The sequence below is a fragment of the Egretta garzetta genome, unplaced genomic scaffold (genome assembly GCF_000687185.1).
Source record: "Egretta garzetta isolate BGI_Z169 unplaced genomic scaffold, ASM68718v1 scaffold204, whole genome shotgun sequence".
Lineage (NCBI taxonomy): Eukaryota > Metazoa > Chordata > Aves > Pelecaniformes > Ardeidae > Egretta > Egretta garzetta.
In genome coordinates this window covers 5304795-5328663 of record NW_009259424.1, presented here as the reverse complement: position 1 = coordinate 5328663, position 23869 = coordinate 5304795, and the positions used below count along the sequence as shown (strand labels likewise).

Here is a 23869-nt window from a genome sequence, read left to right as displayed (position 1 = left end):
GATTTCATGGACTTTAATGGAACTACTCACAGTCTAATGATATCCTAACAGTCATGGTATAAAGTACCACTCACCCTGAGTAAGGACTTTATAAGCCAGCACCAAGATGCCAAGCTTCTCCATTCCCCACTCTATTTAATTAAAAAGCTACTCTTTGTCATCGGAGTGCTAAAACAGAATGGTGGTGGTATCAGTGCTTACACCACCAGTTGAGAAGGAAGAAAGCAACTTCCTCCCTCTTGATCTTAATCATTAATCTTCATTAGGATTTTGAACTTCTGAATGTGAGTGGTAGAAGACATCAGCGTAGCAAACAATTTAAAGTGGGTCTGCATAAATATAGAGGTAGTTTGTTATTTTCATTATAGGTAAAAGCATGTGTCAGTTGCCAGATGTGTTTGATTCAGACAATATGATTTTCATGCCAACTTTATGATATGTTTGATTTAGATGAAGTGACTAAAATCTGCTGTTGGGACTGAGTTGCTGTTAAACACCAGCTGCAGGTTTTATTTTAATTAATAATTTAAGGAGTAGAATACTTGGCTTTAATTGACATGTTAACCCTTCAAGGTACTCAGAGAAAGGTCACAATGGCAAAGCGGTTTAAAAGTAAAGCAAGAAAATATTCAAAGGTAGCCCAAATGCTGTATTTCTTTCCCCCAAACATGCTACAAGCTCTTGAGATGTTTTCACCTTTTCTTCTTTGTATTTTCATTTCCTCTTTACTGTTAAATGGAATATGGAATGTGGGTAAAGGTCCCAGGCTAACCCAGATAACCAGTGAAAAGACTCAATCTGCAGTGAAAGCATTGCTGTATCAGGCATTTAGAAGACAGTTTAGCTTAGTTCTCTTGCCTTTCCCTTTGCATGTAGGAACTGAGGCTGGAGGAAGTCATTTTAAAGAAATAAAATCACTGTAGATTGTACAGCTGTACAAGTTCCATGCTTCTTGTACTTTGTGTACATATTATTTGGCTATTTTGTTTTGCCTTTTTCTTACTGTTTATACTTTTGTCTCCTACCCTGAAAACATTGAACATGTGCTTTTGTGTGCATGAATAGTTTCACTGATCTCAGCAGTACCGGTCTACCTGTTAGGTACGCTAAGTACCCTAAAAAAGAAATGTCTTTGGGGCAGCAGGAGAGAGAGGGTCCTGACCCTTTGCTGGAAGGGTGACGGAACTGTTGCCATCACATGTGGCGCAGGGGGCGTGTAGCAAACCCCCTCCTCCTGTGGCAGAAATAAAGCTGGCTTTAGCCTCCTTCCCTCAGTACATCCAGAGCTGAATGTTATATTTTGCTTTTGGTTGCACCTAGCATAGGGCAGGGAGCCACAGTCCAGACAAGGCCCATAGATGCCACCACACTGGCAGCAATGATCATTATCGTCATGAAACCAGCCGCTATGATAAGCAGCTGCTGCAGTGCCATTACCTGCTGAGGAGTTCAATCACTGTTTGTTTTAACTATAGGAAAAGTATGTAGTTGACATGGCAACGTGTTCTGTGACACATGCCAACTGATTGGTTTTTCCACTGGAGGAAAGTCCCTGCTTCTTTGAAATCATGTGTAGCAGCTGTTCCTGCTCCACGGATGATGATGAGCGCGTACACAGCCGAAACGGTCTGCACTGTTTGTCTCCTTCCATGATTTGGAAGTGTTTAGTCCTGGTGTGAAGGGCTGCAGCTCCCTTGATTCCGTGTAGTTTAATCTGCAGGTGCTTATGGCTTTCCTCAGAAACTCCCGTGAGGCATTTTCTGTTAAGGCTTTTGTTTAGAGTAAAGCGGATGGTATTTTTCATGGACAGCTGATGAAATGAGTTTTATATGAACTATAGAATGATATATTTGCTGGTGAAGGACTTGATCCTACAAAGCGTATACTAAGCATGCAAGTACTGCTGCTGATTTCTACTGGACTACCTCTGTCGGTAAAATGAAGATTTTGCTGAGTGTATTTGCTGAAGAAATCCTTTGCTCTGCACATCACTGCACTGAGGCAGAATTTAAAGTGACTGGATTTGCAGTGAAATGGAACAACGCGGAGTTTGATCATGTCACTGTAGAGAAGTTGGCAATCTAATGATTGATTTGAGAGCTCAGCTTGATTGTTTATAATTTCAAAGAAAGTCAGAGAGATTCACAAATTAAAACCATGGACCTAATTCTTCTGAAGTCTAACTAAGGTTATTAGAACTTGCTTTCATTTTAATAATCTCTGTGGCTACTGCTGTTCTAACAGGACTTTGAACAATTTTATTGGCCTCACTAAAAATAATCTTAAAAGTGGTCCATCTTTTAGTTTATGTATCTTACATCCATTTAACACATGCTAGTATCATTCTTACATGGACCTGGAACAAGTGTTGGAAATTTATAGAAATACGTCACAATTTTGGTTTTTTTTATGGGTGTTTACTTTTTAGGCTCTCAAGTGCTGAAGATAGGTCAATTCTAATGTCATGTCATTATTCAGCTAATATATCGCTCTTTCCAGTGTGGTGAAGACTTATTAAGTATTGGCTGCACAAATGTTTAGAGGGACCAACTGCTAGTCTTTCTTCCATTTTGAAGCGGGCTTGTGCTTCTGTAAAGTGGATTCAGTAAGAAGGTGAAACTTTTCATGTAAGTCTCAGAGTCAATGAGACTATCATCACCTAGTGGCAATTTATATCCATAACAGATTATTTTAATTTTTTTCTCTGGTCTTCAACCATTTAAACTATTCAGCTTAGGTAGACTAGCCCTAGAGAATATCTTTATGTGGCAGTTTGGACTCATTTTCCAATGTCTTAAGACATGATATGCTCACTCATAAATCTTACTTAAAACTGGAGTCCAAAGATTGTTCACCTGTGAATAATGGACTAAGGCTCAAATCCTCCACCTTACTGCTTCAGAAACGGATATAAAAAATGCACAGGGCTCAGGTCAGGACTCAGGTTCTGAACAGAAGGATCTTCTGCTCATGTAGAAATTATCTGTACCACCACACTTCCACCCACAACCTTGATTCAGCTTTTCAGAATATTCCCTCACTGGAGACATGTACAAATGATAAACTGATCCTGCAAAGCTCGCCTGGCTTCCAAGTCCATCTCTCGGTGGGTGGACTGATGTGGCCGCCAACAATAAACCCCATTTTCTCATTTGTTCTCATTGTCTTGGCAAATACATCCATGGAAGGTCTGGTTGTGAGCAATTTTATGTCTCAAAATGTGAACGCTTTTCTGCAGTTCACAGTAGGCAGAATTCTTTTTCAACTCATTGCTTTCCGCTGGTGATAACTTTATCAAATAAATATCTTTTCAGGTAGGATTTTATATTCTGGGTTTCAGCTCATAGGTATTTCTTGGGCTTATGCTGGTGGCATACAGTTGTCAAATCAATTCAGCCACTTTTATTTTTAGTTAGAAGTTTACTGGGATTACTTTTTTCCCTATGCATAAAGCATGTGTTTCCCTTCCGTATATCCTGTTGAGAAAATGGTTATAGTTAGGAACTGCATTTACATTTAATTCTGAGATGTCATGAATTCCTAGCTTTTGGAAAAAAAAAAAAAAAAAGAGTTTAAAAGAAAATAAAGTAGCTTCAAGGTATTTAAAAATAGAAATTTAGGATTTTTTTTATGGGTGTTTACTTTTTAGGCTCTCAAGTGCTGAAGATAGGTCAATTCTAATGTCATGTCATTATTCAGCTAATATATCGCTCTTTCCAGTGTGGTGAAGACTTATTAAGTATTGGCTGCACAAATGTTTAGAGGGACCAACTGCTAGTCTTTCTTCCATTTTGAAGCGGGCTTGTGCTTCTGTAAAGTGGATTCAGTAAGAAGGTGAAACTTTTCATGTAAGTCTCAGAGTCAATGAGACTATCATCACCTAGTGGCAATTTATATCCATAACAGATTATTTTAATTTTTTTCTCTGGTCTTCAACCATTTAAACTATTCAGCTTAGGTAGACTAGCCCTAGAGAATATCTTTATGTGGCAGTTTGGACTCATTTTCCAATGTCTTAAGACATGATATGCTCACTCATAAATCTTACTTAAAACTGGAGTCCAAAGATTGTTCACCTGTGAATAATGGACTAAGGCTCAAATCCTCCACCTTACTGCTTCAGAAACGGATATAAAAAATGCACAGGGCTCAGGTCAGGACTCAGGTTCTGAACAGAAGGATCTTCTGCTCATGTAGAAATTATCTGTACCACCACACTTCCACCCACAACCTTGATTCAGCTTTTCAGAATATTCCCTCACTGGAGACATGTACAAATGATAAACTGATCCTGCAAAGCTCGCCTGGCTTCCAAGTCCATCTCTCGGTGGGTGGACTGATGTGGCCGCCAACAATAAACCCCATTTTCTCATTTGTTCTCATTGTCTTGGCAAATACATCCACGGAAGGTCTGGTTGTGAGCAATTTTATGTCTCAAAATGTGAACGCTTTTCTGCAGTTCACAGTAGGCAGAATTCTTTTTCAACTCATTGCTTTCCGCTGGTGATAACTTTATCAAATAAATATCTTTTCAGGTAGGATTTTATATTCTGGGTTTCAGCTCATAGGTATTTCTTGGGCTTATGCTGGTGGCATACAGTTGTCAAATCAATTCAGCCACTTTTATTTTTAGTTAGAAGTTTACTGGGATTACTTTTTTCCCTATGCATAAAGCATGTGTTTCCCTTCCGTATATCCTGTTGAGAAAATGGTTATAGTTAGGAACTGCATTTACATTTAATTCTGAGATGTCATGAATTCCTAGCTTTTGGAAAAAAAAAAAAAAAAAGAGTTTAAAAGAAAATAAAGTAGCTTCAAGGTATTTAAAAATAGAAATTTAGGATTTGTGCCATACATTTTTTGTGTGCATTCCTAAGGCTTCATTTAGGTAGAGCAGCTTGAAAAGGCTCATCATCTCTGGGACGCTTTATCTTGATGGCAGCCATTACCTGAAACATTAAGCTGCACTGAGCAAAAATTTCAGGGTACTGGCTTCCTTAGGTAAAAGAACAACATAGCTTCCTGTGCCAAATATGGAAAAAGAAGTAAATTTATTTTACTGTCTGTATATGACTTAGGGATTAATATTAATTAAGAAAATTAATTAATTTTAGTTGGGAGGAATTATTTATATTGTATTGTTTGACAGAACGCATGTAGTCAAGGGGGAGGTTACTCTGAAGTGCACTCACAATGCAGAAGAACGACGGCAGAGAGCTGATCTCTACTTCTGTGCCTAACCTTAAGCTTTATTATTCCTAATGCTTTATGTGCAGTTGAATGAACAGGAACTAAGCATGAAGAACCCTCCATCATTTTTAAATAATACTGTGGATTCAGAGACTGCTGAAATGTTATTTTCCCATAAGTAATAGCAGACTGGAAAAATCCCCAGTTTTACAGTGTCAGAACACGAGCAGTTGTGAATGCTAATGAAAAATTACCTCTAAATCAAGGAGCTGTCAGGATTTTCCCGTTATGGTTTCTCTAAGCTTGAAGTCAAGGTAAAACGCTATGGTTACCACTGTGATGTAAAAGGCCAGTTCTGCGTGACACCGCGGCGCCGCCTCATTGGCTTGTTTACAGTCGTGGACTTTACACGCAGGAGTCCACATGTACAGCTTGCTACAAACTTTAAAAAAAAAAAAAAGAGTGGCAAGCATGAGGAAAAACTCAATAAGCAAGTATTTTTTGCCTTTTTTCCTCGTTCCTTTTTTTAAAGATCTTCTTTATATTAAAAAATTAAAGTTGCTATGAAAAGAAAGAAAATACCGTTTTTTAAATTTAGAAATGACAGGAGCCTTTTTTTTTTTTTTAATACTTTGATAACATCTGATGATCCTGATGACTCCAGTTGAGTTAATTGATCAGCAGTTACTTCGAAGCACCCAGTGACAGGCTTAGTCTGTCACTTAGACAAGATTTTGTCACATTATTCACCCAGAAAGTCTTGGGTTCATAACAGTTCCAGAATAAAATAAACCTATATTGGCAGAAAATTTTAGGCCTAGATATCTACAGCTACACAAATCTTTTACTAGTAAGAAAACATCTCCAAAAAGTGTAGCTTTACCAGTATTGTTAGTCTGGCAATAATTTCTAGAGGTCTAACTATAAAAGCTAGCACAGCTATTGCCTGCGTGTTTATTCTGCAGCGTATTGTGTATGTCAATATGTTTCTAAAAAATTAAACAAGCAGAAAGTCCAGTTTTCAGTTGACTCTACATGAAGTAATTGCAACTCCACTGGATATTACATAGCAATTGTTGCATTTATCTAGCAGGCATAACTACACGCGTTAAATATTTTAGCTGGTAATACAGTTCTAAAAGACACCATTTTTGCGTGGATTGACCACAGACACATTTACTTAAATCAATCGGTTTACATGTTCTTGCGCATTATGGCAATCACACAGTGGATGTATTTATCTACAAATTGAAGTTTCGCTCCTCTAACTGTAAGTGAGGAACATTGGCTTTTTCTGCTTTACTAGCTTTATCTTTAATCATGCTTACAGAGAGTCCTTAATGGGTTGTGAGATCCAATAATTGAGGTGGTAAGGTTAATGGGGCATCTTGTTATGCTACACGTTTTTGTTGCAAATAATTTTATATATTAAATGCATGAAATCTTTGCCATAGGAAAGGGAGCCAAGAATTTGAGTGGCTAAACAAGGTGGGTCCAGCTAATGGCTGGTTGCAAAAATAAAGTCTAAGAACGATGAGAGCAGCTGCCTTTAGAGAATGACACAACTAGAGATGCAACCAGTATCTGAAATGTGGCAGGGAATGATTTTGTCTAGCAGTGGCATATCTGAGGGAGTTAAAATAACAACGGTTAAGACCTGCACTTGTGATTATCTTAATTCATCCTGTAAAAGCCAGGAGATACTAATCTCCATTCAGTGCCTTTTATGTATGTGACCTTACCTGCCATGCCCAGACCTGTTGATCATCTCTCTGGCCACCGAGATGCTGAGCATCGCCTCCACTTTCGGTGCAGAAATCAGTACAGAGACATTTTTTATACGGACTAAGGACTGTGGTCTAGACCATTCCCTGTCAGGATAATTTCTGAGATAGGTTTTTGGCTAAGTGGTCCATTTGGTAAAGGCATAAAGTTATTTGCTCCCTCAAACAGCCACCATCCTTCTGAATTTATGCTACAGGAACCACTCGCAAGCTTGGTTACCTGCTGTGACCCTTGGAGACCATCTGTTTCTCGCACAGGATCTTTCCAGTGGTGCAATATGGAGAATTTCTGTGGCAGTGGCTGTTCTTATAATGCATCAAACAGGGCACTGCAAGAAAGGCACACACAATCCTTAGGACATGCAATATTCCATATTATCTCTTCTAAGGAAATGCTGCCAGCTGAAGGGGCAGCTGTTGCCTTACTCACTGCACCCAGGCAAAGGCTGTGCTTCCCTCCCTGCCACCAGTACCGCTTCTCTGCTTACTGGGCCAGCAAAGCACTTGACTTGAACCCCAAATTTGCTTGCTGTAATGTTTAGAGAACTGAAGAAGCTGTGCTGCTCAAAAAGCTCAAAGTACTGTGCTTTTGTACAGTCCTGATTGTCGATAAAATGTCATTTAACTGAAACAAAAGTACTGATTGTCAATAAAGTACAATTTAACAAAACAAAAGTCATAATTCTTACAAAAAGCATCACCAGCAGTAGAGGCAGTAGAAGTGATCCAGAAAATACTGACATTATTAAAACTGGACGTTCAATTTTTTTTTTTTAATATCCAAACTCTCATGTTCAAACTCAAACAGAATGACAGCAGGAGCAGTAGGCATTTGTAAAGTTGTTATCAGCCTAAAGCTCTGTTAAAGAACATTAGCTAAATGTGTTTCTGCTACTGTGCTTCTACCAAACATGCACTCCTACACACCCTGGAATCCATACGTGAAATACGGTGTGAAAAAGGTTGCCACAATAACCCTCCTGTGTGTATTGGGTACCTTTCTTAGACACCTGTACATAGAATAGACAGAAATGTGGCTTTTAGCAGCCAGATCATTCATCCCTAGGACGTAAGCAATTCCATGGGATGTGATGAAACTTATTTTAAAAAACAAAGAAGGAACTAAATGTAGCATGTAATCATTTAGATCAAGACTGGAGGAAAAACGGTCCTGTTCAATGAAATGTACAGGAAACATTTAGGAGGCCAGGATATAACTTTCAGGATTGTTAAACAAAGAGAGAAAGAAAACTGACAGCAGTTTTGTCATTTTTCATTAGAATTTTGAATTTCCAACAACCTCCATGGTGTTCATTTTGTACTTTATGGAAGTGCCTTACACAGAGCTAGAGAACTAACAGGAGGTTTGCATGTTGATGTAACTCCCAGAGTTAGCCCAAATCCACATGTGTGCAATGTATATAGAGAAAAACTGTTCACACAGTCTTACTTAAAGCTGCTTAACAGCTTAAAATGATAAAAAGTCCTTAACACAATTTAAGAACTTAAACCACTTAAACCGTTGGAAGCAGCTTGTAAGTTTGAAGAGTTTTGGCAGGGGTGGGAGAGGCATCCCTGCTGAGCTGCAGCTCCGGGGATGGAGCGGGCAGGCTCCCGTGTGGTGTGTCCAGGTGAAGGGGCCCTTTTGGAGCCAAAGCTGGGAGGCCTGGAGGTGACGTGGTGGAGAAGATGGAAGAGTTTTCTCTGTATTTTTATGTAGTGTTGTATATGTGCCCAGACTGCTTTGCTTTAATTAATGTGGCAGGGAATCTTACAGGTATGTGAGGAATAAGAATTGGCATCCCCCCAGTGAAAGGGGGATAAGGGTGGCAGAAAAATATTGTCTCTGACAAGTCTTCAGTTGTGGAAAACAGCTTCAGCTCATGGGCCAAGAGAAGGCTCCTCAGGAGCATTGTGAAGAAACCTGCTGCAAGAGCTGCAAGGCAAAATGATTTGCTTTTGTGGCTCCAGGAGCTGGAGGTAGGTGGGAGGTGGTACGAGCTATTCATACGTTTTGAGGAAGAGGGTTTTTTTCTGAAAGATTGTTTTGGGGAAAAAAAAAATGGGGTGGGGGAGGCAGGGAGGGTTGCTTTAGTTTGACTGGTCTCAAACAGCATTAGTCAGCTGTTCATATCAGCACCACATCACTGTTATTATGTGAAGTTACACATTTATAAAACATAAAGTAAACAATTATTTATGAGATCCAGTTTGGTGCCAGTTGCTGCATGTGGTGGTCAATGGTTGAATGTGTGTGGATGCTCAGATGAGAAAGATGGTGGCACTGCACAGAAGCAACACTTGAGGACAAAGGAAGGAAGGAGGCACAGGAATAGGAATGAACGTCTGAAGGTGGCAAACAGCTAGGATGCTTCTTCTGATGGCAGCGATGCCACCTTAAATGTTTTGAAACCTGGCCTGGTTTTCATTGATGCAGGCAGTGATTTACACCTTTCTCTGCAGAAAAGGCTGTGAAACAGGAGTGAATTACATTCTGTACAATTTGAAAATAAATGGTGCATTCACAGCCGCTCAGGCCGAGGCCCATTTACACTTCCAGAGTGGTATGATGAGTAAATGAAAGTTAGGCCTGTGTGTGAATGAAAAATGCCTGTTTTACCAGAGGCTGTGAAAAGTGTGTGAGAGAGAGAGACTTAGTGGAAATTGGAAGCGAGACTTTTATTTGTTTGTTTAAAACAGTCGTATTGATTTGGAGTCAGACGGAGTATTGGTGTAACTGCAAACTAATTCCACTGAATTCTGCAAGGCATTTCTGGTGATGCTGATGGGGCTGGAAGTTTTTGTTTATAATCTGAGTTTTTCCTGTGCTCGAGTAAGTCTTTATGGCACTACGTCCTTGTGCAAACTTGGCATTGTAATACACAACATGAATGTTGCCTGTCCAAAAAAATCTTCACTGGGGTGAAAAAGAGCTTGGATATAGAATCATAGAATCATAGAATGTTTTGGGTTGGAAGGGACCCCTAGAGGTCACCCAGTCCAACCCCCTGCAGGGAACAGGGACACCGCTAACTAGATCAGGCTGCTCAGAGCCCCGTCCAACCTGGTCTTGAATGTTTCCAGGGATGGGGCCTCCACCACCCCTCTGGGCAACCTGTTCCAGTGTTTCACCACCCTCAGTGTAAGCCGCAATCAGGTCTCCCCGCAGCCTTCTCTTCTCCAGGCTGAACAACCCCAACTCTCTCAGCCTGTCCTCATAGGAGAGGTGCTCCAGCCCCCGGATCATTTTTGTGGCCCTCCTCTGGACCCGCTCCAACACTTCCATGTCCTTCTTGTGCTGAGGGCTCCAGAGCTGGACGCAGTACTCCAGGTGCGGCCTCACCAGAGCAGAGTAGAGGGGCAGAATCACCTCCCTCGACCTGCTGGCCACGCTTCTTTTGATGCAGCCCAGAGTGCGGTTGGCCTTCTGGGCTGCCAGCGCCCATGGCCGGCTCATGTCCAGCTTTTCATCCACCAGCACCCCCAAGTCCCTCTCGGCAGGGCTGCTCTCGATCCTTTCTTCCCCCAGCCTGTACTGATACCGAGGGTTACCCCGACCCAGGTGCAGGACCTTGCACTTGGCCTTGTTGAACCTCATGAGGTTCACACAGGCCCACCTCTCTAGCCTGTCCAGGTCTCTCTGGATGACATCCCGTCCTTCTGGTGTGTCAACCGCACCACTCAGCTTGGTGTCATCCGCAAACTTGCTGAGGGTTAAACTCATATGATCTCAATACAATTAAATTACTCCTTGATTTTCTTTTATGATGAGGAAAGAGATATGCAAATGTGGCTCGGTGTGGGTAAGTGCTTTCTGACTAGTGACAGACATAGAAAATATTTATTGAATGAAATCTTGGTAATGTACTACGTAATACTAATATCTCAATATTGCTTGAATTTCAGAACATTTCAGGATCTGTCCAAACAAATGGATATATCTTACGGTACAGTCAGGGATTCAGCAGTGTATGAATACTTTAAAGCAAAAGGGACAAACCCTTTGGAGCAGGATAACACCTTTGCTGAGCTGTGGAGGACTATCAGTAAGAATAACGGGGCAGATAATTGTGTATCGAACCCTTCTGAAGGCATCAGGAAGGTAAGACTGGATCACAAGAGTTTTGACTTAATTTCCATGCTGTATCAATGTTGTTTGCGTGGAGTTAATAATGTGGAATTACAGGAAAGCAGTTATGTAGTAATTTTTAAAAAAAACAATCCCTAACTAAAGTTCCTTTTAGTAACTCTATGGCAGATAAGAATCATATTTTGGGGTCATGGATTTGAATTTAAGTACCTTAGCTCTGCCTAAGTCTTCAGTATATAAGTCCTTCTGTGGATCTGTCCATAAGGTTTTTAAGTTTTTTGTGAGCTCCAATAATACCATGCTGAATATCATTCATTATATTATCCAGGTACTGACTCTTGTCCTTTGCCCATTTGAGTGTTGTTTTTTTTTCCTGAGTTGATGGATTGAACTTATTGGAAACATGAATAAGAGTCAAGGGATTCACTGAATGTGTACTCGTTTCCCTTAGAACAGAAATTTAATGCAAGGTTTTCTTTGGTTATTCCAAATGTAAGGAAAATGCATATACTCCTTCACGTGTCACCATGCTTTCACCAAAGTTTTATTTCTCTCAGATATGACTGCAAAATTTTTTTTTGTGAAACTGAGCATTGATGTGGGCTTCAAGGACTGATATATAATGGCTTGGGATCCTACATCTTTGTGTGGAGTCCTGTGATAAACAGCCCTGGTTCACATCATGCAAATAAACCCGTCCACACATTCTCACTCTTAGCCTACCTCTCCTCTTCTCTGCTTCCAGTCTTGTAGCTCAGCAAAACCAGACAGCAAACAATATCAAACCACACGTGTCCAGAAGGGATGCAGACATGGTGAAAGTTTAATGTGCTGCTCCTTTAGTGAAAACTGTCCCCTTTATTTGTCAATTATTTTTTTTTTTTACAAAACAAGCAAGCAGCTGTAATTAACATAGTGATTGATTAAAATTATTCTGACATCAGTGAAACACTGATTCTGAATCAATTTGTTGCTAGTTCTTTATGCTTTTGTAAGTGGGAAATAATAAAATGGTTGAGGTTTGGGTGTCCTTTTTTCCTTTGAATCTTTGAAATCTTTTCTCAACAGTCAGAGGGAAAGCATCCAAAATTTACTGTTTTTTACAGTGCCATAACTGGGCTGAACCACAGCAACACAGGCAATCCCCTTTCCCAAATCAAAGTCCTTTAACATAAGATTCCCGACTGTTTGTGTGACTTTTGGACAAAATCCTTATACAAACACTCTTGTCTCTTCCAGCACAGGAGTATTTATTTAGTCAAGAGTTTTGCTTCACCCTGCCTTTTCTCCCATCTCCCAGCTGAGCTTTCCTAAAGCCCTCTGCACTCAGCCCAAGGAGCCTTTCTGCCTTGGTACAAGGTAGAGCTCTGGCAGTAGCAAAGTCTGCAGTCTGCTGATTTTTTTTTTTAAAATCTGCTCAGCACTTTATGAAAATGAGGCCTCTATTTTGAGATACTTTTTTAGCATTTAAAAGAGGTAGACATAGAGACATTAAATACTTTTCTATGTAACCTGGCATTAAAACCAATAATGAAACAGTTTCCCTTAGACAAATGCACAGTATTTTACTTTTTTTTTTTCTTTTTTTACATGTCAGTGGCTGCTCTTTAGCTGTGAGTTTGTAAATACTCGTATTCTGTAAGCCTACTGCATGCTGCCATTTACGATAGCTAGATTTGCCTAAGCCAGAAATGTAACTGTAGATTGGCAGGCTCTTTCGAATACCAATTACATTGTCTGTATGGAGCTGGCAGCTCCATCCTATCTATGTAATAATAACTTTTCATATTAAGTTTGATTTCAGTATTGTTGGGTGATTTTTATATCATTTGATCAGCTCATTCAATTAATGTCAACAATAACCAAATTTACTTCAGTCCCCGAAGCTGACCAAGGCTGCTATTTGATTAGACACCTACATAAATTGGGCTTAATATTTAATGACATTGTCAACTTAGCTGTTGTGTTTATAGTTTAAACGTAGCTCTTCCTAGCTCATTGAGCTCTTTGAATAAACAGACAAGTTTTCCATGTCAAGGATTATGGGTAGAAATTCTGTTTTTCTAAAGGAGAATTGATGTCAGCAAAGGAAATGGGACTTCCCATCCATAAACATGTACTGCTGCATGAGAGAGATGTATATGTGTGTTTTATAGGAAATGGGAGATCTAAATCTCTCTAGCATAAAAAGATCCCTAACGCATTTTTCTGAAGGAGGGCTTGCCTGACACAATGCAAAAAAAAAATGTCACTGCTACGCTTTCTCCCTTCCTTCCCCTTTCCCTTTTCTTCAGACAGCACAGTTCAGCTGCAGTTACAAACAGAGCACTGCCGCTTCAATGCAGAGCAGGAGAGTGCTGCTTATTTATGGTACAGGCAGGTATTTCAGATGTTTGTCTCTGTTCCATTTACCTCTCTTCATTTCCCAGAGATTTTCCTACTCCCTTTGACTGGCTAAAAACAAATGGATAATAGGTGAAGACAGTCCTGAAAGCTTTTGCGGTGTTTGGTTGCCATGGGAGAGGTCTCTTTTCAGACACAGCACAGACCCTGTAGCCACAGTGACCATCTCCCATTGTCGAGGCAGAGCTTTTGCAACCCTGGTGGAGCCACGGAAAGGGCATTAATGCACTGCAAAGTCACATAAGCGACAGAAGGATGTTTTGGAGCCGGAAGGGCAAGTTGCTTTTGTTGTACTCATGAGGCAATTTAAAGTGGTCATTGCAGATGGAAAACGTCCCCCTGTTCATAAATGCCGCTACATAGGATAAGAGGAGGTTACCAGACAAATCACCGGTCCATACAAAATGATATTTCACCACTTGAATTTTCTGGTACTAGGTGAGGATTGACTAATGCTGTTGTACAGAAAGTTTCTTTCTGGGTCAAGCTTCAGCCAGGATCCCCAGGAAGCAGGCAGTGGGTAGCTCCTGCCATCTTATCCCAGGTGGACATTGGCATTGCAGTCACACACATTTCTAAGCCATTTGTAAACCTCAGCAAACTGCATAATAGCTGGTGGCAATCAGTTCTTCGGGGTAATTATTAGTTGCCACAACGCATGTAATAACCTGTGGCTTTTTTTTCATTGTGGGCAGCTATTTTTGCTTTGAATGAATGAAGTAATATGATCCCTATGTATTCCCATGTATACATATATCTTTTTTATATATATATATGAGAATTAAACTGTTACCATATTTTTTAAAAGTCTTGCTTTGGTGGAGACTGTTTGTTCCCCTGCCCAATCAGTTTGGTGCCAAAATTACTCTGAATCCTTTTTCTTCTTTTGTATCACTTTTGATGAAGAAATCAAAACCAAGTACAGTAAAAAATGTGAATGTATCTTTGATTCAGTCAATGGCACAGCAAGAGTTTATTCCTTCCCTTTTTTACTTCCTTCAAAAAATTTCTTTCTCTTAATGAATGCTAAATGTTAAATCAGAGCATTTCTTGTTGACCAGTCACCTCTGCTCATTTTTATTTTGAGGGTAAAAGTAATTTAAAAGTTCAATGAATAGGATTTTTTTCATTTTTTTTCCCCCCAATAATTTACTGTCCACAATGGATTTTATATTGTCAATTGTGGTTGCTCATCCATATGTTTTCATGGGTACTCATAAATTTCTCTGTTTCTTGACCCATCAGCCTCTGGAATGAAAGCAAATGATTCCTTAAAGCCTCAATATATTAGTGGCTCCTTAATTATATTAATTTTTAGATCATTTGAACAGGATTACATGGCATGTTTTCTTTTTATTAGAACTGTGTTGCTTCTCTTAAAGCACTTTCTTATAGATAATAAATGTTATCCAAGCATGTTTTTGAACTATTCCACTAATGCCAATGTGAAGGTCACTGTTTGGTATTTCTGTGTTACCAGCCATATAATGGGATCAGCTACAGTGACACTCTGTTCTGCCAGGAAATTAATGATGAATGTTGCATTATTCTTGAACTTTTGTCTTTAGTATGGTAGCTTCTTCATAAGTTTCAGCTAAATCACAGACATATCAGTGATTAATCTGAAATTCATCTTTTTTCGAGTTATTATTCTTTCTTACCATGCTTTCTTTGAAAATCCATCCTTTTACCATCAGTAAACCAGGATTCTTTCAACACTATTTCTCCATCTCCCTCCATGTTGAAGAGTGACATTATGAGGTTGCCTACTGCTTTTCTGAAGTAGTACTATTCTCTTTGTGGTCCTTCTTATATCCAGGAGGCAATCTTCCTTGGCCTTTTAATTTTTTATGATTGTGAAGAAGAAATGTTTTTAATATAAGTTTTGCCTAGGGGCTTCTTTTTTTTCCCCTCAAATCTGTTTTCTTAAAACCTCTTCAACCAAAGATAAATCTGGTGTCTTTGGTGTAAACCACCATAGTAGTTCCACCTGGGTGGGATAAATGAGAGCTGCTTTGGCTGAATTTCTGTTAAAGAGGTTTTTGAAAGTTTAGCCGAGCTGTTGTTGTTTTGTTCTTCGGTATGCCTGCATGCTGAGAGTCGCAAAAAGGCCATAGCAAAGGAGCAAAATATGAAAGCCAGTTAAAAGTCTAAAGGATAAATTTTAGCTTATTCTGTGTTTCATTTCAGTCATTCTTTATTCAAGCTATCATACTTATTCTCAGCTGTTATTCGCCACATTCCCTTTTACCATCTCTCTCTATATATTAACTTTGCAATGATGTCTGATCCCTAGAACATCTTTATTCTATTTTGGGCCCTAAAAACATACAATGCCAGCTTTAGATGGCTGAGCTGTGAACGCAAGAGCCTGAGGATATGGATCTTTGCTGTATCGTGGTCAGGACTTGGTTGCATGGGTAGGTACATCTGCGTCATATGCAACTTGGGAGCCTTGGTGCGTTCCCTGCTCATGCATCCCATGGGCCGGTGCCAGGGTGTTTCCTGCAATTCTTGGTCTTCCTACTTCCAGTACTGCTCCAGCCTGGAAGCTGAGGGATAAGAACATGTGCACACACACATTCTTTCACATGACAAAAATGAAAAGTTTAAACTACTTTTTAAAAGTTTGCTGATGATTTTTGGTTGAAAATAAGTGTCAATTTGATATTATTTGGCTTTTACTGCTTGCCTAGTGAAGGTATATAAAACGTAAACATATCTCAAACATGTGTATGTGTTTGGTTGTGTGTCTTGTACATACGTTTTTCAAAGTTTGTCAGTTTATCTTCAACTTGAACAAATGGTACTGCTTAGCTGTCACAACAGATATTACAGGGATGTGAAGAATGCTGAATTTAGACTACAACTAAACAGTTGGTCATAAGGAAGCTTTCCATGCAATGAACATTTCTTCAGAGAAGAAAATTACGCAAGTGGAAGAAGTTTTGAAAGAGACAAATCTTTTCTTAGGAAAAAGGGGTCTTTGGAGATTCTGTTTCTGGCAATCAGAGAGGGGAAGCAGTCTTACATCCAGTATTCGTGGGAGTTGAGAAGTATGCATAACTAAGAGTTTAAAACTCAGATTCCTGTTAATGCTAGAATGATGAAGCTGTTAGAGAAATAATGTTCTACAGATGTGATGGCACTGGATAGAATGATTTATGTCATAGAAAAATGTAAAATTGATATGAAGAGACCTGGTAGACTTTGTTTATTGACCACTTGCAGTTGTAGGACGTAATTCAGGATAGCAAGATTGCAAATGCAAGAGAAGTAAACCTTGTCAAAAGATCTGCTGTCTAACATTGGAAGTCAGTGTACAGAGCTCTTCTGTATAAAATAACATACAGAAAACTGAGGCTTGAAAAGCAGAATCAATAATGTGATTTTTCTCTAGACACTGCCTTTTAACTGAAATTGAATATTTGAGGAAGACTGTGTTCCTCAAGTATTACTGAGGAAAAGATGAGGCATGTATGACATGTTGTCAGTGTTCTCCTTTTGTAAATTGGAAATTTGAAAAGATGATTTACAGGGCAATTCTGAAACAACTAAAAGATCCAGCTATTTAAAACAGACAAACAAACATAGAAGAAAAAAACCAGAAAAATGCAAGACATGTTTTAGCACAGTGTTTTAGGCCAAATCTTTTCTGGGTCTCCTCTTTCTGCACATCCATCAGGCAAGTTTTTGTTCTCTAATAGCATAGATTTTTGAATAAATTCTGTGTACGGTAACAAATGCTGTTGTCTTTGGTCCCATGAGTACATATTTTTAACGCACTGGGATAGTTTTCTATCATAGGGAGCAAAAGCCTGTGTACTATTTACCATAGAACACAGCCTGTCTAAGATGTGCAATAACAGGGCTTTTGATGGTCCTTCTCTGCCAGGGACACCAGTGGGACTGATGCCCCTTGCCTGTTGTCCTTAACCAGGTAGGAGGCCTAGCAGCACCACTGCATATGTGAAAGCATAAAACGTGAATTGTGGAAGCCCATCACAGGAAGAGCAGAGGGCAAGATGCAGAGATTTGCTGCTAACAACCCAGTTAGTTATGGGTACATGATCTTTCAGAAAATACCTTTGAAAAGCACATTTTAGTCTTCCAAGTATGTAGGTTGCTGGCTGAATATAGGCTAGATGCCTTGAGGAATCACTTCCTTGCCATCCTTAATTTTTTACGCATCCGTGTGTTGATAGGTTATGAAGCCTTTTCTGGCTGTCGCATATAGTAGAGAGCGATTTGTTTGTTCTTTCCTCCTTTGAGCCACTGTTTCCAGTTTAGGTAGACAGCCAGGGATAGTATTACAGTGTAAATGTGGAAGTCTTGCTCTGGTCTGGTGTCGTACAGTGACATTGAAGTGAGAGATATTTTTATGAACATGTCAGTTTAGTAAGTTGTCAGCTAAATCAGTGTACAATTTTAACAGTAGAATCCTGTGGCTCCTATTTGAATAACTCCTGTAAGGCTCATACTGTAGTTTAGATTTTAATGATGTTTTGTACTAGCATAGTAGTAGTTGTCTGAGGTTACATGCATTAGTTACCATCACACTGAACTGACCAGGGAGGTGGCAAAGGAGAAAGTGGGGACAAACCCACAAAGGTGCCATACCCTTAAAAACTATTATTTTTGAAGTGGTCAGCGCAGGCTCATTTAAATCTTTCCAAAGAGGAAGGATATAAATTTTCTACTCTGTTTTAACTCAGAACCAAATGAATTTGGGGATCTTTGATTGCCTTCATGCAGATAAAAGGGAAGCGGGGAGGGAGGGGAAGAGGTGGATTGTGGCAGGAAGCTTACAGAAAATCCAGACAACATACTTTTAATCTGTTTCCCTGGATTCTACCCACTAGGGGATAACTCACCCACCTGATTTATTGTCATGTTTAAACAACTGTCAGGGACTTCAGAAAGCTATGGTTTATATCAAAGCATGGTGAAGTAAAATTAGCTTAATTGCTCAGCTGAGGAATCCAATACAATAACACAACTAAGGGCGTCTTATAGGCTTACCGGTGAATTCAACACTGAGCTTACACAAAAATGGAAAATACGTGGAAGGATGAGCTAATTCCATGTCAGAGCAGCAACCATTTGCTAGGGGAGCTTGGTGATTCAGTTCCCATAAAGAAATATATGCGGGACTTCAGCTCCCTGCCTTGCTTTTTTCTGACCTAAAGAAAGATCTGAAATTACCCAAAATTAAAAAAAAAAAAAAAATCCTACATTCGTGACTACTCATTTATTTGCATTAGATGTTCCAGCCCATCTGTTCCGTTGTGCTCTGTATGTTCACTAGAGACTTAAAAACATGCTACTTAAATACATTAGGAAACCAATGATTACTTTTACCAAACAAAATGATGACTTTTTTCTTTACTGAATCCCTATCCAGAGATGTTTCTTACATCTTATGTTAAGGTGATTTACACTCATCGTACACACTGCCTGCAGGCATCAGTTTGAATCCTGAGTGAGGCTGACATTTAAGAACATCTGCATGGGTGTGTGCTAAAATAAAACAGTATTTGTCACAAAACTGGGATCATAGGATGCTGGTGACTCTTCTTACCTGTGAAAAAAAAGAGGGAACTCTTTAAGCTCAGAGCATGCCTTTTGTTACAGGACTAACATAGCTCTCGGAAGGGGCTTTGTTTACAGATTTATATGAGGAAAGCTATAAAGTTACCATTTTGGTGACTGTGGTGACCAGCAAGCACCACTTGGTGCTCCCACTGTACCCGGCTAGTTACATGAATGTATGGAACCAATTATGCTTCTGCTAATCCATGTCTCCTATAAAACAATACATCAAATTTCATCAGCTCAGGCAATAGCTTTCATTTATAATTATTTACCTGTTATGTAAGCCTTGCCTACACTTACAGTTGGCTATGTTATCCTATGTATTCCTATTAGAAGACATTTTAGGAAGGTTTGGTGTGGATGAGGTACTGCTGGGAGGGAAGAGCATTAGAAGTGTATTAAGGTGTTGGAGGTCTGCAGATAAACTGTGACCTAATGAAATACCACCATGGAGTAATGACAAGCTCTGGGTTTGTTTGTTTGCTTGGTTTTTGTCCTACCTAGAAATGTAGTTTTGTTGTGTTCATGATGTATTTACAGGCAAAGAAAGGAAACTATGCTTTCCTGTGGGATGTGACGGTGGTGGAATATGCTGCGCTGACGGACGATGAATGCTCTGTGACAGTCATTGGAAACAGCATCAGCAGCAAAGGATACGGGATCGCACTCCAGCATGGAAGTCCTTACAGAGATCTTTTCTCTCAGAGGTAAACTGAAACAAAGTTCGTTGTATAGGATTCCTCTCTACAACCAGCAAGGCATGCTATTTGTGGTTCATGTGAATTTTGGCAATTATTGAATAAAAGACAAGGAGTAAATGACAGCAGAGAGGTTGTGAGCTCAGGCTTCAGCTGGTACTTCTGCTCCATGAGCATCCGCTTAGGGAGGAGGGGACTGGAGGTGGCGTGTGGCCTCACACCTCCAGACAGCCCTGCCTCTGGCAGAAAAAGGACAGATGTCCTCAGAGCTTTGTGTGAGCTAGGGGAGGGATTGAAGAGAGATCTTTGATTCACGCTCCATTTTGCAGGCTATGAAGCAATGTGTTGCTCCCTATAGTAAGGAAGTGATAATGCCCTGGTTCATCCTTGAGGATGGAGAGGCAGGTTGAAGCCTCACAATGGTACAGGAAAACAAGAATTGCTGAGTATTGCATGGGATTGCCAAGACTATGACATGATAAGACTATGCCATTTCATGATCTCTGAGTTATCAGCTAGGAGTATCTTTTTGATGTGAATGTGTACGCTTGAAATGAAGACATGCAGTTTTGCAGGCATGTGTGGCCTTAGCCGAAGGTGAGCGGGTGCTCTGCTCCAGGCAGGGAGCTGAAGCAAGATTTCCTCATCTCGCGCCTTCTTTATAAAAAAGGGTAAAACCCCAGCTGCATAACCAGAGACAAAGCTGCCTCAAGAGGAAAGATTGTTAGTAAACAGCTAAAACAGTTATCAAACCAAATCCAAAATGAATCATTCATGGTGAGAAGGGACACTTCACAAGAGGCAAAACAATGATTAATTAGCAACTGTTAACACAGTAATTCAGGCATGAAGTAACAGCACTGAAGTAAAATCCTTTTGAATAAAGTACATTTGCTGAAGTAAATGAGTCGGTCGCTGCTTGAACAGATTTGTATCAAGTGGCGCACAAATAGTAGCATGTTTAGTCTCACCTGATTTTGAAATTACTGTGGGAGAGCAGCAGTGGAGTGGGTTGAGCATTTCAGTGGTGGGACCAGCTGTTGCAGCTGAATGTCGCCAGACCAGCCATGACTAACTGGAGTATAGTGATTTCCCTTGGAAACGCTTCTTGCATTGCAGTGGAATTTTTGACAGTCTCTTCTTTTTCTAAAGTTACCCAGTGGAGTTTACCTGCTGCTGTGAGTAGAGAAAAATCCTGGTATAATGGAGTTTCAGATGAAGAATACTACACGGTGGTGGTGGTGGTGGGATGGAGTTTTGAATTGTGGGACGGTAGATTTAAGAGTTACATGACGTATGGAAAGGACCAGAAAACTGTGAAAAAGTATCATGAAAATAACACTTGTCTTTTCAAATTTCTGCAGGATCTTAGAGTTGCAAGAAAGCGGAGACTTGGATGTACTTAAACAGAAATGGTGGCCACGGATGGGACGTTGTGACCTGAATAGCCATACCAATGCACAGACAGATGGGAAGGCACTCAAGCTTCACAGTTTTGCAGGCGTTTTCTGCATTTTAGCAATAGGCCTTCTTCTTGCATGCTTGGTGGCAGCATTGGAGTTGTGGTGGAACAGCAACCGTTGTCATCAAGAAACACCGAAAGAGGTCCATAACTTTTATTCTTATCACAATTAAAAGTAGAAAACACAAAAGAAAGAGAGAGCGAATGGAAGTTGTGGGATTTTAGGTGCTCTCATACAATAAATCTGGTTTATTTTGATTTGCCATACTAAGCTTTGCATATAACTTTTTGGGTGGTTGTTGCTAAACAAATAAAAAAAACCAAAACATGTCTTTTGTGCACCTGGAAGGTGCCAAACTGACAGCCCTGGAGACTAAAGTCCTCTATTTATTTATAGAGCAGATACAGCATGGGCAGCAGCAGTGCAAACTTCCCCACATTGCCCCACCAATGTGCCTCAACCCTGACCTGGAGAGACCACCTTTAGGGGTAAGAGAGTAGTTCAGAAACATGCCCTTGGCCTCTCTGCTGTGAGTGACGGGGAGGTCCCTCACGGGCACCCAGTTGTGCCGTCTGTGCTAATGTTTTCTCTGATCTGAGACCCCATCCATCAGCTGCGAGAACCATGTCCATCCTGCACAGGCTGTGCAGCTGCCAGCAGCTGGTAGCTGTTTTCCTTCATGGCTGACCTAGGCTGAGTTTAAAGAGGTACACGAGCAATTAAAAATAAACCAGCTAGTTATGAACTGAATAAGCCATATTGCCATGACACTGTTTAAAGGCTTCCTTTCTTTTGAAATCAGTTTTATTTCTAAAGGTACGAGTCTCTGAGTAAACCAACTTTCATATGACATATTTTACCTAGGAAAATGTATCTGAGACGTTCTTGGTTTTGAAGTTTTCTGGCACAGCAGCGAGTAATAGTTAGCAATGCTATGATAGAATGATCAGTCCATACTCAGATCTGTCTTGCATGAAGCCTGTATTTGTTTACATAGATTAAATGTTTAACAAACTAACCTCTTGTAATTTTGGAGACACTGAGGCATTTGTAGGTGCTTTCGTCTTGGAACAGATGTTTGTGACAAGCAAATAATAGCAGCGAGCTGCACTACAGCTGGAAAATAGTGCATAGCCCATCAATTCCAATCTATGTTTCTCAGGTTGCCAGGAGTACTACACTAATTGACGTACCTATCACCTGTAAGCAATTCTGGCAAATGGGATCTGAAGATATATGTTGCAGTCTGTAATGCTGTGAAATATTTATCAGTAAGATTCCATTCTTCTGAGTTCCTGCTTCTCCCATTTGAATTCATCCGTCAAGTGCTTGGTGATAAACATCTGTATCACGTTTGTGGCACAAAGCTGCAAAGGCACTTGCCTGTGGCTCCGCAATGTACAATAGCAAAAGGAAAATTTTGGTAAAAGGAAGTATGTCTCCGCTTTGCACAACGCAGCACTCCAAAAGCAGGCACAGGGAGAGCACGAGTAGGTACTCTTGCTTGTAAAGAATCTCTCATAGGAACAGAAGTGCATATTTAATTGCTCTTTGGTTACATACTGTAGCATTTTGCCCTGCTGCCTTGTAGAAGTCACTCCTGCTGCAATCCCAAAGGCCCCAGCCCGTGTTAGCATTGCTGAAGCCTAAACCCGAGCAGTGACCGTTCACCGCCCACTGCGAAAGCCTGGCAGGGCGAGGGGCAGGGACGCTGCCTGGAGCGTCCTCGGGCTGCGTGCACACCAGCACCCGCTCTGCCCTACCCTGCGTTCCCCTCTCATCGCCCAGGGACTCGCCTTTGTGCATCTTCGTAGAGCGAGATGAGAATCTGCCCCCAGGGCAGAGTTTCATATAGGGAAGGTGAAATAATTCACTCTTATTGCAAGGAGTTTTAAATACTCTCATTCCACCTCTGAAAAAGGATGTGTCTTCCTGGCTTATCCCCTTCATTTCTCTTCTTATATCTGTGAGGATTATTACTGATCCCTGCCTACCCCGTCCCATCTTTTTCTCCCCTTCCCATCCCTCTCCTCCTCCCCTTTCCCTCCAGTATGTTCTCAATTAGGGTTGCTCCGTACATCCTCTGTTGCAGTTTCCATGACAAAAAATAGAATACTTTTAAGCTTCCATTTTTTAAAGTATTACTGAAGTTACCCATACGGTAAAGCTGTGCTTGGGAAGATCAGCCGTGTGTGGGGCTGGGCCTGCCCTTAGAGCCCAGCCACTCGGGGTTAGGGGAGGCAAATTAATTTCAGGCAGAGGATGCACAAACAGGCTCAGAAAAGGTCAGTGGTGGGGGTGCTGCAGAGGGAGAGGGAGGAGAGCCGGCGGGAGCCCAGGCACAAGCAGGTGTTAAGGTTGGGCGAGCAAGTGCGCGTTCCGAAGGAGAAGGGCGCAGGGATGGGGGGAAAGCGTAAGGGGGGCAACGTGGGGCAGAGGTGGGATTGAACATGAGGAGGGGTCCCCAAAAAGGACAGCTGGGTGCAGTGAAGGGCAGGTGGCTAGAAGCGCTTCTGGATCAGCAGCTGGAGGGAAGGGTGCCTGCCGCCCAGCGCAAGAACAGGCAGAGGCTTCAGGGTTCCTCTGCTTCACGGTGACATGGCCGCGCTGTTGGTAAAATGTGAACTCCGCTTCCCCCCCGTGCCC

At 40.8% G+C, this 23869-nt stretch overlaps 1 protein-coding gene across 1 annotated transcript in view; it reads left to right on the top strand.

Moving 5' to 3' along the window:
- Window positions 1–23869, top strand: part of GRID1 (glutamate ionotropic receptor delta type subunit 1) — a 315745-nt gene that overhangs the window by 275925 nt on the left and 15951 nt on the right. The window contains exons 11-13 of the mRNA XM_009637022.1: window positions 10881–11076; window positions 19603–19769; window positions 21125–21365. Of these exons, the coding sequence (XP_009635317.1) occupies window positions 10881–11076; window positions 19603–19769; window positions 21125–21365 (604 nt within the window). The remainder of the gene's footprint in view (window positions 1–10880; window positions 11077–19602; window positions 19770–21124; window positions 21366–23869) is intronic.